Source organism: Dreissena polymorpha, chromosome 9, assembly GCF_020536995.1.
Source record: "Dreissena polymorpha isolate Duluth1 chromosome 9, UMN_Dpol_1.0, whole genome shotgun sequence".
In the NCBI taxonomy this organism is placed as follows: domain Eukaryota; kingdom Metazoa; phylum Mollusca; class Bivalvia; order Myida; family Dreissenidae; genus Dreissena; species Dreissena polymorpha.
In genome coordinates, this window is record NC_068363.1 from 87750083 (window position 1) to 87764740 (window position 14658).

The window sequence follows — 14658 nt, forward strand, 5'->3', positions numbered from 1 at the left end:
GAGGTCACTAGGTCAAAGGTCAAGGTCACGGTGACCCAAAATAGTTAAATGGTTTTTGGATGATAACTCAAGAACGCTTATGCCTAGGATCATGAAACTTGATAGGTAGATTGATCATGACTAGCAGATGACCTCTATTGATTTTCAGGTCACTAGGTCAAAGGTCAAGGTCACAGTGACCTGAAATAGTACAATGGTTTCCGGATGATAATTCAAGAACGCTTATGCCTAGGATCATGAAACTTCATAGGTAGATTGATCATGACTAGCAGATGACCCCTATTGATTTTTAGGTCACTAGGTCAAAGGTCAAGGTCACGGTGCAGGGGTTTTTTTTACCCGATTTTATAGCCGAAATTCGGCTATGTTCCCAATCCCAAAAAGTATACTTTTTTCCCAAAATGTGGCGAAAAATTCCCAATTTCCAAAAAAAAAAAAAAAGAAAAAAATTTTTTTTTTTTTTTAGAAAGAAGTCAAATGCGTATTTTATCTCAATTTCAATTCAATTACATCTAACAAAGTATTATATGATTTTGTTCTTTTAATTTGAATGATTATAAAGAGATATCAAATTTAGTATTTGCCTAATCAGTGGACTTTTCTTGTGGAAAAGAAGGCTAATGAATTTATTTTCCCAATTTCATGAAAATGCCGATAAAATTCCCAATTCCAAAGCCATGGGCTATATTCCCAAAAAGTGGAAAAAAAACCCTGCGGTGACCCGAAATAGTAAAATGGTTTCCGGATGATAACTCAAGAACGCTTATGCCTAGGATCATGAAACTTGATAGGTACATTGATCATGACTCGCAGACGATCCCTATTGATTTTGAGGTCACTAGATCAAAGGTCAAGGTCACTGTGACCCGAAATAGTAAAATGGTTTCCGGATGATAACTCAAGAACGCTTATGCCTAGGATCATGAAACTTGATAGGTACATTGATCACGACTGGCAGATGACCCCTATTGATTTTCAGGTCACTAGGTCAAAGGTCAAGGTCACAGTGACCCGAAATAGTAAAATGGTTTCCTGATGATAACTCATGAAAACTTATGGCTAGGATCATGAAACTTCATAGGTACATTGATCATGACTCGCAGATGACCCCTATTGATTTTCAGGTCACTAGGTCAGAGGTCAAGGTCACAGTGACAAAAAACATATTTACAAAATGGCTGTCACTAAAACTGAGAGCCCATATGGGGGGCATGCATGTTTTACAAACAGCCCTTGTTTAAGGTCTGCGTCCTGGTCGCATAGAAATTGCAGGGAACGCAAACATTTGCTATATATGCGACCCGCGGACGCACAATCCTATAAAATATTATACTGAACAATATTTGGGAACGGAGAAAAAAAGAATTTAAGACCGAAAATGGCCGTCATTTTACTATTGCGCAATCAATGATCCGGGTCATTGGAAAGCTTAATTTTATATTCAACAATAGGGAGCGTCATCATGATACGGAGCATGGGTTGTATAGCACCATATTTTTCTGACAATTTTGTAATTTTCTAGCAACAAATGAACAGTCATCCTGCATTTCATGTAAAACGTGAAAATAAGAAATCATGTAATTTTTCTCTGGGAAAGCCTGGCCGTTTAATTTGAATGATAAATACAAACTCTTTATGCTTTGTTTTAAAGTGGAAACTATTTATGTTAATTACGCTGCATCTTAATGGCTAAAGTCTTTGAGATATGTCAGTATCGTTAAAGTTATAAAGTATCATCACAGCAACAGATTGACTGCGGTAAAAGCTTCTCCAGTCAACTAGCATACATGGGCATTCACTCAAAAAACAATTAAGGCTTAGATCAAAAGATGAAAGCGAGTGTCATACCGCCGACAGTTTTGATAGTTTTATGTTTATGTTTTAAGGCTCAATTTAGTACACGGAGTTAAGCGGTACATTAAAGTCGATAGTAACCAATGAGAATGCGCGCATTGTATATATGCAGAAGTTCACCTAAGCGATGAAATGACGTCGTTATTGACATGCATTTACGCGAAAAAAGTTAACACGGCAATACATTCCCAACAGTAAATATGAATACTGATATGCACTGCATATCAGGACAATCACAATGAACTTTTAAACCAAACACTAACTTTTAACATGATCTGTTAACTGTTACCTTTTAATTGTTGTTCATCTGTGTAATTCCTTTGTATTCACCTGAGCATCTTCACAGGGCATATGACAGACAAAACATATAATATATGCATTACGGCCCGTATTATTCACGGCCATTTTACACATAAACAATATTCTGGTTGTACGCCTGTGGATTATTTAATTTCGTATCCGATTTACTTGTCCGAAATCGAGTGCTGTCACCTGCCTCGTGATTTTTACTGTTGTTGTATCTGTATTTTAAAATCATCTTTTGTACTATGTAAAACATTAATATGTATATTACATTACTGCTGAGTAATATTGACCACAGTTACATATTTACAGTTATTTTACGATAAAACTTAACTTGTCCATGAGACGCCGGTTCATTGTAGGCCATTTGTCGCAGTGCTTTATGGTCGGATGAGTAATCTCTTTTAACCAATAGCTATCTTCAGGATGTCTTATTTTAGATAAACTGTAATGTTTACATGTTCTAGCATCTGACCCTTTGTATTCGTAGTTTAAAGAGACATATCGACTCTGTTTATTCTCAATTTTTGAAGCCATTTTCTCAAGTACAAGACGTTGCTTATCGAGCGTTCTAATTCTGACCAGTTGGTGGCCCCGATTTGTCCACTTTGGGGCGCCCATGGCCAACTGGCCTGCTCAATGACTAGTTTTGGCCTTAAATGACTTTGTTTGGCCACATTTGCCCATACGCTAGTATAAAAGGACGACCAATTTTTGGTCATTAGCTCAGTTCCATCACGAAAACTTAAAGGCAGGTCCTTTTATAAAATTAATAGAAAAAGCTTTATATTCATTTATATTTAGTCCAAAGAGCTCATTTAACATCATACTTAAAGTACTTACCTGTGGCATTTCATTACGACATTTGGAAGCATTTATTGTCATTTTCATTTTATGTACTTAAAATTGGTGCCATTATTGATTGTGAAAGACTCGTAAATTAAACAAGTAAACTTGTAACTCTTCAAATAATGAACTGTAGGAAATCTACAGTACACTTTACGCGTTTTCCCCAATTTCCCTCCGTACTCCGCGGTGATTGACTTGGAGGGAGATTAAGAAAATCCCGCCAGACGCGGCGTTTGCATGATTTTGGACGCGGCGGTTAACGATCAGCAAAACTGATAAGCCGACGCGGCGGCCCTCGGCGTTGGCAACCCGGGGGAAACTCCGCGTTTTACGAGATAACGATCAATTCAATATTGTTTGACTTCCTGATTTTCAAATAAAATTACATTTATTACAAGTACATACATGTACATGTAGTATAATATTTACAATAAAAAAAAAACAACCAAGATAGATCGATCCCGACGTGGTTGTAGAAGTAGTTGTTGTTGTATAGAAAACTCGTTGATTTACGACAAACAAAACGTCGTCTTTTAACTAATACTTACCAATTAATATAAACACAGTTTGCAACATTTTTTATACGCCCGTATAAAATACGGGACGTATTATGTGAAACCCCTTGGCGGCGGGCGGAAGGCATCACTTTGTCCGGACTCTAATTCAAATTGTATTCATCCGATCTTCACCAAACTTGGTCAGCAGTTGCATCTAGTTGATATCTAGGCCAAGTTCGAATATGGGTCATGCCGGGTCAAAAACTAGGTCATAGGGTCAATAAGTGCATTTTCAAAGGGGCCACTTTGTCCGGACTCTATTTCAAATTGTATTCATCCGATCTTCACCAAACTTGGTCAGCAGTTGTATCTAGTTGATATCTAGGCCAAGTTCGAATATGGGTCATGCCGGGTCAAAAACTAGGTCATAGGGTCAATAAGTGCATTTTCAAAGGGGCCACTTTGTCCGGACTCTATTTCAAATTGTATTCATCCGATCTTCACCAAACTTGGTCAGCAGTTGCATCTAGTTGATATATAGGCCAAGTTCGAATATGGGTCATGCCGGGTCAAAAACTAGGTCATAGGGTCAATTAGTGCATTTTCAACGGCGCCACTTTGTCCGGACTCTAATTCAAATTGTATTCATCCGATCTTCACCAAATTTGGTCAGAAGTTGTGTCTAGATGATATGTAGGTCAAGTTCAAATATGGGTCATGCCGGGTCAAAAACTAGGTCACGAGGTTACTTAGTGCATTTCAAGCATTTAGCATGGTGTCCGCTCTCTAATTGAAGTAGTTTTCATCTGATCTTCACCTAATTTGGTCAGAAGTTGTGTCTAGATGATATGTAGGTCAAGTTCGAACATGGGTCATGCCGGGTCAAAAACGAGGTCACATAGTGCATTTCAAGCATTAAGCATGTTGTCCGCTCTTTAATTGAAGTAGTTTTCATCTGATCTTCACCAAATTTAGTCAGATGTTACATCTAAGTGATATCTAGGTCAAGTTCAAATATGGGTCATGCCGGGTCAATAACTAGGTCTTGAGGACACTTTCAAGCATTGAGCATGGTGTCCAAAACCTTCGAACGGGCGTATCTTGTGACAGTTTGGCACTCTTGTTTTATTTTGATAATTTAATCCAAAGTTTTCATGTTAGCAGGTGATTTTCTATACTGAACATGTAAACAAATGACCAAGGACCCTAAAAATCTCGCAAATCTGTGTGAATTGACAGTTTGACGTAATCAAAGAAAACCCGCTTCCTGTCTAAAGGCATAACTTACTCAAGTAAACACGTTCAACGAATGCATAAGGAATGGTTTTAATTGTTGGAACAAAGTCAATTCTCTGCTCGCTAATGCATTTATTTACTCTTTGAAGTTAGGTTATTCCATTGATTGCTAAAAGAAGGTGGTAACTATTGAGTTGATAGTTGCATTTAATATTCACAGTTGTATTCTTGTTGCGTCGACATTCAAAACAATGTTTACCAGTAATTATGGACCAAATCGGCAGAGTGACATTCACACATGTAAATCCCTTTTGTCAAAACACCGCAGACAGCAGTCTACACAATAGGTCAGTAGACAAGCTTTGCGTGTTTTCATAACGTCAAACACTTAAAATCCAGTTCCGCCCAGATGTCTTCTTTAATCAGTTTACAGTACAATTGACCAGTCGCCAAATGCGAGATCGCTCCGCCCACTAAGATGTGTTTTCATAAAATGCTTTATCCATTACTCCGACAGTCTTTGTTTGTCGGACCATGTGGCCGCAATTAACGAAATCTGATTGATTATTTCGTGAGTTTGATTGACAGCTGGCGACTGGTCAATTACTGTTAAAATAATTACTCTACTAAAATACCGTAACGATAAAGATTCGGCGTGTATGATTTGAAACTATTTTGGAGGAAATATCAACTTATTCGCGATATAATTTTATTAAAAATTACCAAAGAAACTTTTAAACGAAATCAACAAAATTAAATGTTCTCTGCGCTATAAAGTTTGTATCAAACAAATCAATACACGCACGCTTTGCAGGAGTATACCTTGTACATTGCAGCATAATTTTCTCGCGCTTTTGTCGGGAAATATACATGATGACTGTATATTGCAAGCATTTGTAAATGTTGTGTTAACATTAAAAATCGTAGTGTGTTTCGGATTACTAATTATTATTCTCATTTGGAAATTTTACGGAACATTTATTCTTGTCTTATATGTGTTATGATTTAAATATTAATTTGTCAAATGTCTTATATTCATTCATATTGTAGACTTACCTGTGAATTAAAAAACATAAGTTTTATATGTATTAATTTTCTATACAATTATCTTTTTTATACATGTACTACAGTATTTAAAGTCACTATAACGCTCAAAATCAACAAAAATTTCGTTAAGTATTTCGTAAAATAAAGTAAACACCTTAAGAATCAGTGTTCCTTATAGCAATAGCCAAAATTTCAACACTAGATGTGGTATGATTACTTAGATTTTTGTAGATACAAAATGCTCGTTTTTATTTATTTGTGGCCACAATTAATTCCACGGGAGTGTGTTTTGATAGTAAATTTATTCATGCATGAAATGCTCCATATCCACGAGGATTACACCTGCTTTTCATCATCAGTCTTAAGTAACTGGCCATGATATTTTCGTGGATGAATATACCTGTATGGACCGATTAGTGTGGTATATTTATTAAAGCCTGTATGTGACAGAAGACATGAACACGGCAGGTATTTTGCCTGCTTTTTAAAATAACAGTTTTAAAAGGTAATTTTTAATTAGACACACGCTCTACAATATATAATAATCATGTGCATTGATTATAATGTGAAGAGGGTGTTGGATTGTCATGACAATATAAAAGTACTGTTGATTTTTATGATGCACATGACAAAGGTTTAATTTGCATGAATTCATTTATGTGACTTAATTTGTAAGGATTTATTGAATTTGAAAATATTTGTTTGTCATTGATGAACATAGGCTGAGCCATGAAATTATTATCATTCCACTATGTTTTTCTTCTGCTCATAGATGGGACCCATACTTTTTCTCTGGTACCCATAGAATTAAAACCTATGAGTCCATGGCACTCATACTTTTAATTTCTAAAATTATCCCTGTCTATACCTCCATAGATCCTGTACCGGTCTCCTTATTCTTTTAGGTACAACGTGATCATGATTTTAAGTATAATACCTTAAAATTGGTTCTATTGGTACTTGAATTATTGAGTATCATACCTAAAATCTGTTTCTATTAACACCTCCATATATATTCTGCCTTGCAACAGTGAGGTCAGGGATTGTATCCCCACTGTGGGAGCATTCTTTTAATCTCCCCAAAAGACACTTAAGTACTGGTTCTACCCAGGAAACAGACTCAATGACATTTCAACAAGCATTTGGCTTTGGATGCAATCGAGCTAAAATAAGTAAGTTTTAATTTAAAATAAAACTTGCACAGATCCCATACCTGTCCCTGCTGCATGATATACATGCGTCTGAAGGACATGATTATTATTATAAATAAAATTAAATTATTATTTATGTTGGTACTCAGTGATTTTAATTCTTTTAGGTTCTTAGTGATTATGATTCTTTGGTATAGATCCCGTACCTGTCACCACTGCACGGCATGATCTACATGCGTCTCAAGTGCATGATGGAGCAGCACGTAGAGGAGCGGGGCTTCCTCACCATGTTCGAGGATGTCGAGGGGCTCGGCTCCTGGCACCGCCGCTGGTGCGTCCTCTCAGGGAACAAGCTCTGCTACTGGAAGTACCCTGATGACGAGAACAAGAAGGTACTGAGTTCTGGGAAAGCTTTGCTTAGCATATGTGCGTAAAGTGTTGTTCGAGATTAGTCTGTGCAATCCGCACTGGCCAATCAGGGTTGACACTTTCTGCCTAGACGGATTTGTCTTTTAGAACAGACTTTCTTAAAATGAAAAATTCCATTTGAGGGGAAATTGCCTGTGTGGACTGCACGGGCTAATCAGGGATGACACTTTACGCACAGGTTTCTCAAAGAGAGGCTCATATCAATCCTATGTCAGGTATTTTTAGTTGTTTGCTTGTCAATATGAATTTACTGCCAGTTTAGGCAATAGTCTGTGAGCTTCTGACCCAAATTAAATTGAGTCTAAAAGCATTTTGATTATCAAACATATGCATTATTAGAGCATAAAAATGTATTTACAATTTACACATTCATTGAAGAGTCAACATAAATAACATGATCCAACAATTATCAACTTTAAGCTTATTTTGCCGTTAAAGTTTTGAGCAACGAGGCTCAGATTTTCTGCCTAATTCTACGAATCTCCTGATGTCTCCTATCAGGATCCAATGGGATACATCGACATGAAGCGTGTGATCACAGAAAAGGCAGGGCTTATGCCACGGGACATCTGCGCGCGTCCAAACACGTTCGAGCTAGTGTCTGTTCGTCCCCCGATGCGCGGCGAGCAGGACACCCTCGTGACAAAGACCTACAACACAATGACTACAACTAGGTATTATGACTGTCTCCATGGTGACCCTAGTGGTTTTTTTTTTTGCTTTATGTTTTTGTACAGCCTATGCCTTTTGGATTGAGAAAACTATAATTAATGTGATTTTGTTCACCTTAATTGAATTTTCTTTTAAGAGCTATATTAAATTTTGTCTTTCCCAAATCAATGGACTTTTCGTGGGAATTGCATCTTTTCTCAAAATGGCCAGAAAAAATATGTAGATACAGGCTATTCATGCCTCAAAATTAAAGCAATTCTTGATTATTCTAATTAAAAGAATAATTATTATTCTTAGACTTGTATCTTAAAAACTTTTGGTGAATACTGGCCCAGGTCTTGGGCTTTTGATTTAGGGCTAGAGGAAACTTGTAAATACTAGTCCAAGTGGGAAAGTTTTCAGCAAATATTCAGGACACAATCAATAATGATCATTGATGTAAGGAATAATACTATTAAGGAGCGAATTGTAGTGTCAGTCACCAAACAGAAATGACATTTGCATACACACAGAATCCATTGATACCTAGTTTCTGGTTAAACAACATAATTCAGTGGTTTATAGCCTTTTCAACGTGCTTAATGACAAGACCTCAGCTAGTTTAAGAGCTTTTGGTGAAAAGCAACAAGCTTTAATAGACAAAGGTGTAGAAAAAAATAAGGTGCAGACATGCATGAAGTCGGCAAACATTCAGTAATCTGCTTGATTCTTTTTATACGCCCGTCTATGACGGGACGTATTATGGTATACCCCGCGTCCGTCTGTCCGTCCGTCCGTCTGTCCGTCCGTATGTCTGTTAATGTCGTACGCTACGTCAAATATCCTTCGATGGATTTTTTTCAAATTTCAACACAATCTTAATATTGATAAACCCTGATCCCCTTTCGTTTTTGACGGAATTCTGAATTGTCGTTCCAGAGTTATGGGACTTTGTTCGTCAAAATTTCGTTATTTCATTGAATGTCCTACTGTAGCTATATAAAAATGTTAAAGTTGTTATAACTTTGGTATGCTTGGACCTAGAGTCTTGAAACTTGACATGAAGGTTGGCCAGAACTAGTAAGTAACCCCTGGACATTTCAAGGTCATTCATTTGAAGGTCAAGGTCACTGTGACCTTGAATGTAAAAATGTTAAAGTTCTTATTTCATGTTATAACTTTGGTATGCTTGTACCTAGAGTCTTCAAACTTGAAATAAAGATTGGCCAGTACTAGAAGATGACCACTGGTCATTTCAATGTCATTCATTTGAAGGTCAAGGTCACTGTGACCTTAAATGTTAAAATGTTAAAATTGTTATAACTTTGGTATGCTTGGACATAGAGTCTTCAAACTTGACATGAAGGTTTGCAAGCACACTTAGATGACCACTGGTCATTTCAAGGTCATTCATTCTAAGGTCAAGGTCACACAAGGTCACTGTGACCTTAAATGTTAAAATGTTAAAATTGTTATAACTTTGGTATGCTTGGACATAGAGTCTTCAAACTTGACATGAAGGTTTGCAAGCACACTTAGATGACCACTGGTCATTTCAAGGTCATTCATTCTAAGGTCAAGGTCACTGTGACCTTAAATGTTATTGTTGTTCATGTATCCTACCGTAGCTCAAATATCCCCCGATGGATTTTTTATACGCCCGTCTATGACGGGACGTATTATGGTATACCCCGCGTCCGTCTCTCCGTCCGTCCGTCCGTCCGTCCGTCCGTCCGTCTGTTAATGTCGTACGCTACGTCAAATATCCTTTGACAGATTTTCTTCAAATTTTAACACAATCTTAATATTGATAAACCCTGATCCCCTTTCGTTTTTGACGGAATTCTGAATTGTCGTTCCAGAGTTATGGGACTTTGTTCGTCAAAATTTCGTGATTTCATTGAATGTCCTACTGTAGCTCAAATATCCTTCGATGGATTTTTTTCAAATTTCAACACAATCTTAATATTGATAAACCCTGATCCCCTTTCGTTTTTGACGGAATTCTGAATTGTCGTTCCAGAGTTATGGGACTTTGTTCGTCAAAATTTCGTGATTTCCATGCTCATGTACTTATAAAATAAACCATGTATTCAAATACAAATAAACTGAAGTAAAAAAATGATTCAAAGGGTTATTTATTACCTTACTACTTCATTGGCGAACGACGGGCGTATCATGCGCTCATGGCGCAGCTTTTATTAACTGAATTTATACATTAATTTGCTTCAATGTCCGTATTTATTTTACTATCTTTAAAAACAATGGATGTTATTCAGCATTTACTGATGAATAATATGAGTCCTGCTCTGTGAAAGGGGGGTTAAATGCAAATACATAGTGTCGTCTGGATTAGCCTGTGCAGTCTGCATAGGCTAATCAGGGAGGACACTTTCTGCCTTAACTTGATTTTTGCTAAGAAGAGACTTTATTGGAAAGAAAAAAAATCACAAAAGCGGAAAGTGGACTGCACGGGCTAATCTGGGACGACTAGCGTTAAGTCCCTTTTTCACAGAGCATGGCCCATGTGTGTTTTGTATTAATTGTCTTTTTGTTTTTCGTCAGATTTTCTTTTCTTTTTTTTTAAATAGTTTATCTCAGTTTGTTTATCTGTTTTTTAGCTCCACTGGCCAGAGGCCAGCGGGGCTTATGTCATGGTCATGTGTCCGTCGTGCGTGCGTCCATGCGTTAACTTTTTCTTTAAACATCTTCTTCTCCTAAAGTACTGGTCCAATTCTGATGAAATTTCTCAGGAATGTTCCTTGGGTGAACCTCTTTTAAATTTGTTCAAATTATGCCCCTGGGGTCAAATTTGACCCCGCCCCAGGGGTCACAAAATTGAAAATTTGCTTATATAAGGCCTATTTTGTGAGAACTTAAAAAAAAAATTCGTCCATAACCATTGGGCCTAGGGTTATCAAATTGGGTATGTAGAGACATCTAATAGTCCTCTACCAAAGTTCTTCAAATTATGCCCCTGGGGTCAAATTTGACCCTGCCCTGGGGGTCACAAAATTGAACATATGCTTATATAAAGCCTATTTTGTGCAAACTTTAAAATTCTCTATGTCCATAACCGTAGGGCCTAGGGCTACCAAATTCGGTATGTAGTGACATCTAATAGTTCTCTACTTAGTTTGTTCAAATTATGCCCCTGGGGTCAAATTTGACCCTGCCCCAGGGGTCACAAAAATGAACATATGCTTAATATATCCGCGGCCCGCGAAATGTCTCCGCATTTTACACTGGTAGATTCTGCCTAAACATTTTTAAAAATATAATTGGCTGTCGTTTCCCATTCTTCCAATTAAAATCGGTTGCATAAAATGTGTTTGGTATATCGTATGAAAATGGCGCCATTGTGAAGCAAAAATTAAGATTATTGAAATTACAAATATCAATCAAATGAACGACTGACATGATATAATTTGATAGGAATAATGAAATGTGTTTTGTCAACGAAAAAGACTACGTTTTAGATAAAAGAAACACACATTTTGTTTAGAAATGTGCACAGTGAATTTGTGTCACGGAAACCAGTGTTTCTGTTTGCAAATTGGGAGTTCAGTCTACTCGCGAAGTAAAACAATTAAGAAGAGGATCTTTCGAACATGGAAATAGACTAACATGATTTGATTTATATGATAGTGGATCTGTGTATAATCAGATTCACATGCATATTCTGCTTTATTATGTTTGTCACGCTGTTCAGTTAATTGAAATAGCATTGAACTTAAGATGTGAAATGCAAGATATTGAAAGGTAAACAAATTATATATATAAATTTAACTCAGTTTAATACATCATTAACACAAGAAAAACACTCAGGTGTGTTTGTTTATATTGAGTCCATATACCTTGTTTGTATATAACATTTTATAAAAAATTTGTATTGTTTTGTTTGTTTTCACCAAATGGTTAGTATTATTCTTTTATGTTAACATTCTCAAAATTCTTGTTTTATTTATCTGTTTTTTTGCCCTATTTATCCCCAAAAAAATTGAATGACATCATTTTATGATTTATAAACAGATTGCACAAAATATTTGTTCAAGATAAACTTAACAACAAATTGTTACATTGAAATTAAGTGATTTTAATATTCAGTAGCAAAAAAGTAAGGAGAATCCAACTTAAAAAAGATGTATCTATTAAAAGTATATTCTACCAATGCAGTGAACAATCCCCTTGTTTATAACATGACTGCCGCTAAGTCTATTACTAGCAACCTATCAGAGAATAGGTCAGATACCTTATTTCAATATATGGCAATCCTAGTATTTTTCAAAAACAAACATGACAGGTAACCAATGTCAGATGGAAAAGTAAAGGAAAGTTAGGTCAAGCTAATTGTTTGTCATGATATCTCTTTAAACCTCACGCAGTGCTCACGCTGCTGCCAGACAATATCGCCAATGGCGATTATTTTATCCAACTGGCTATTATTTCTTAAAATTGTCTAGAAAAAATGGCGATTATTTTATCCGCCTACATAAAAAAACAAATTGCCACTTAATGTTGTCCCGCGATTGTGAAACGCCTGCAAATCGGGCCATCAAGCAGGAAAAATCGATAACGAGATTACCTGTGTACACACTCGACCCTGTGTATTGTCATACACGCGTCAATAACTTCTGCGACATTGTGGCCTAGAGCATTTTTCTCAATCAGTGTCCGACAGCAGTGATATATTTCGGAAAAAAACGTCTTTAATCTCCCTGTGCTTTACCAATTATCGGTAACTGTTAGATCTTTGTTAATTTTTCGCCAATTATTATTTAATCGTCATTATTGAAAATCGCCGCTAATATTGTTGGCTGGTTTTGTTTTGCACGCCGTTTTTTCTGCAATTAGATTTAGTTCTTCTTGAATGCTCTGAGCTTTTATGAGTACATACGTACAGCTCATAGACCCGGAGGGTCAATAGCTGGGAGTTGGATTATTGCAACTACAATTAGATTACGTTGAACATTGCTTGATGAAATAATTATTTAATCGCCATCAACTAATTATCCCCGTAATTACTGCTGTTTGTCGTCTGCTTTAACATAATGATTCCAATTTTTAACCAGGTAACCTGGTTTTCCCAATTCAAAGGGACCCGGCATATGCCATGGTCAGCTAATTTTAACAAAACACGTGTTTGGAATTACACTAAGGTGGTGTATTTTAACTCACGCGCTGTGACGTTAATTGATGTAAACATGATCGGCATTGCGAAAGTGTTATTTTTGGAATAAATCATTTACAATTGATAATGGCCTTTGCCTACAATATTGCGGCCGATGGCAAACGCAGTATTAAGAGATAAAGTAGTCGAACGATATGCACATTTTAGATTATGCATATTAATATTTTATATTATGCATATTTCATGTGCAAAACGCGTACAATTTTTCGGATTACCGTTTTCGGATACTGTATTTTTTTCGTCCATTATGATTTATTTTCGAAGTTCATAACAGCAAAAATAGAATGACGAATACACATGCGGTGATACGGAAGGTGTGGTTTATAATATTTCGAGTATTCACCAGAAATTGCAATTGGAAAAACTATAAAAAATAGTATAATTAGTGCTCTGGGTGGGTTGGGGCCTCTGCCCTTAATTCTTATGTGTATGTAACTGTAGCTGAGATCTGGTTTGTTAAGTCACACCCACAACATTGATTGTATTCTTTATTGTAAAGCCATGATAATATTTTATTAGAAAATGACACACTGATATTATGCTTGTTTTTGAGTATATATATATATATTATAACTTAAATCAATAGATATACATTTAATAAAACATAGATAAAATGAGATTCATGGTTTTTTCTTTCTTTTTGCCTTCAGTACCGTTTTGCGGAAAAGTCCGCATATGTTTTGGCTATTATTTTTTTAAGGAAAAAAAATATGGCTATTATTTTCTGAAGGCCAGAGTGAGCACTGCTCACGCCATATGCAAGTAGTGTTGCCATGATCGCAACATCTTGATGAATTATAATTCTATTTTTTGTCTCATAAACATTTACTTTGTTTAACAAACAACCTCTACAAAGTTATCATTCCTACTGCCTTTCGGCACCTCATGAACCTGAAAAACTCGTAACTTTATGTTTCTTCAGGCAAATATCTTCTTTGTACAATAAACAATTTCTTCACCACGTTAACAATCCTGCTACACTCACTAATGCCTCAAGAATGAAGTAAAGTTCAGATGATCTACGTCATTAGGTATATTGCATATGTCATGAACTATGTAAGTAACAGAAACTTTGAAACCTACAAACACTTTTTGGAATTTTGGAAAAAGATTCATGATTGAATGAAGGAACTTTCATTAATCTTGTAGAACATGCGTAGATTTGATCTTCAGCATCTTAAAATATGTGAAATAGAAAGAACAACAATATCTTTTGGAGAGATAAATGTACCCACGTTATAAGCAAAGGACCTGTGCGACAATTCCCGGACTTTTTAGTCTGTTTAGTTAACACCGTAGTAACGTTTTCCATATATAAAAAATGCTCACCCTTCCAACTTTAAGCGCCCAGTGGGACTAGGGATAGAAAAAGAAAGTCACATAAATGAGTACATTTCAACCCATGCGCATTGCACGCTTTTTTCGCATAAAAAAACAGTGGAGCGATACA

General features: G+C 36.2%; 1 protein-coding gene and 1 long non-coding RNA gene across 5 annotated transcripts in view; both read left to right on the top strand.

Moving 5' to 3' along the window:
* The window catches only part of LOC127844299 (anillin-like), a 76005-nt gene that overhangs the window by 59091 nt on the left and 2256 nt on the right, over window positions 1–14658 (top strand). For all 4 annotated transcript variants that reach the window (XM_052374400.1, XM_052374398.1, XM_052374402.1 and 1 more), the window contains 2 exons: window positions 7135–7329; window positions 7868–8040. In XM_052374400.1, the coding sequence (XP_052230360.1) occupies window positions 7135–7329; window positions 7868–8040 (368 nt within the window). The remainder of the gene's footprint in view (window positions 1–7134; window positions 7330–7867; window positions 8041–14658) is intronic.
* On the top strand, window positions 8273–10142 carry LOC127844319 (uncharacterized). Its single transcript, XR_008032670.1, has 2 exons — window positions 8273–9292; window positions 9593–10142. It is a non-coding gene; the product is annotated as an uncharacterized LOC127844319 (long non-coding RNA).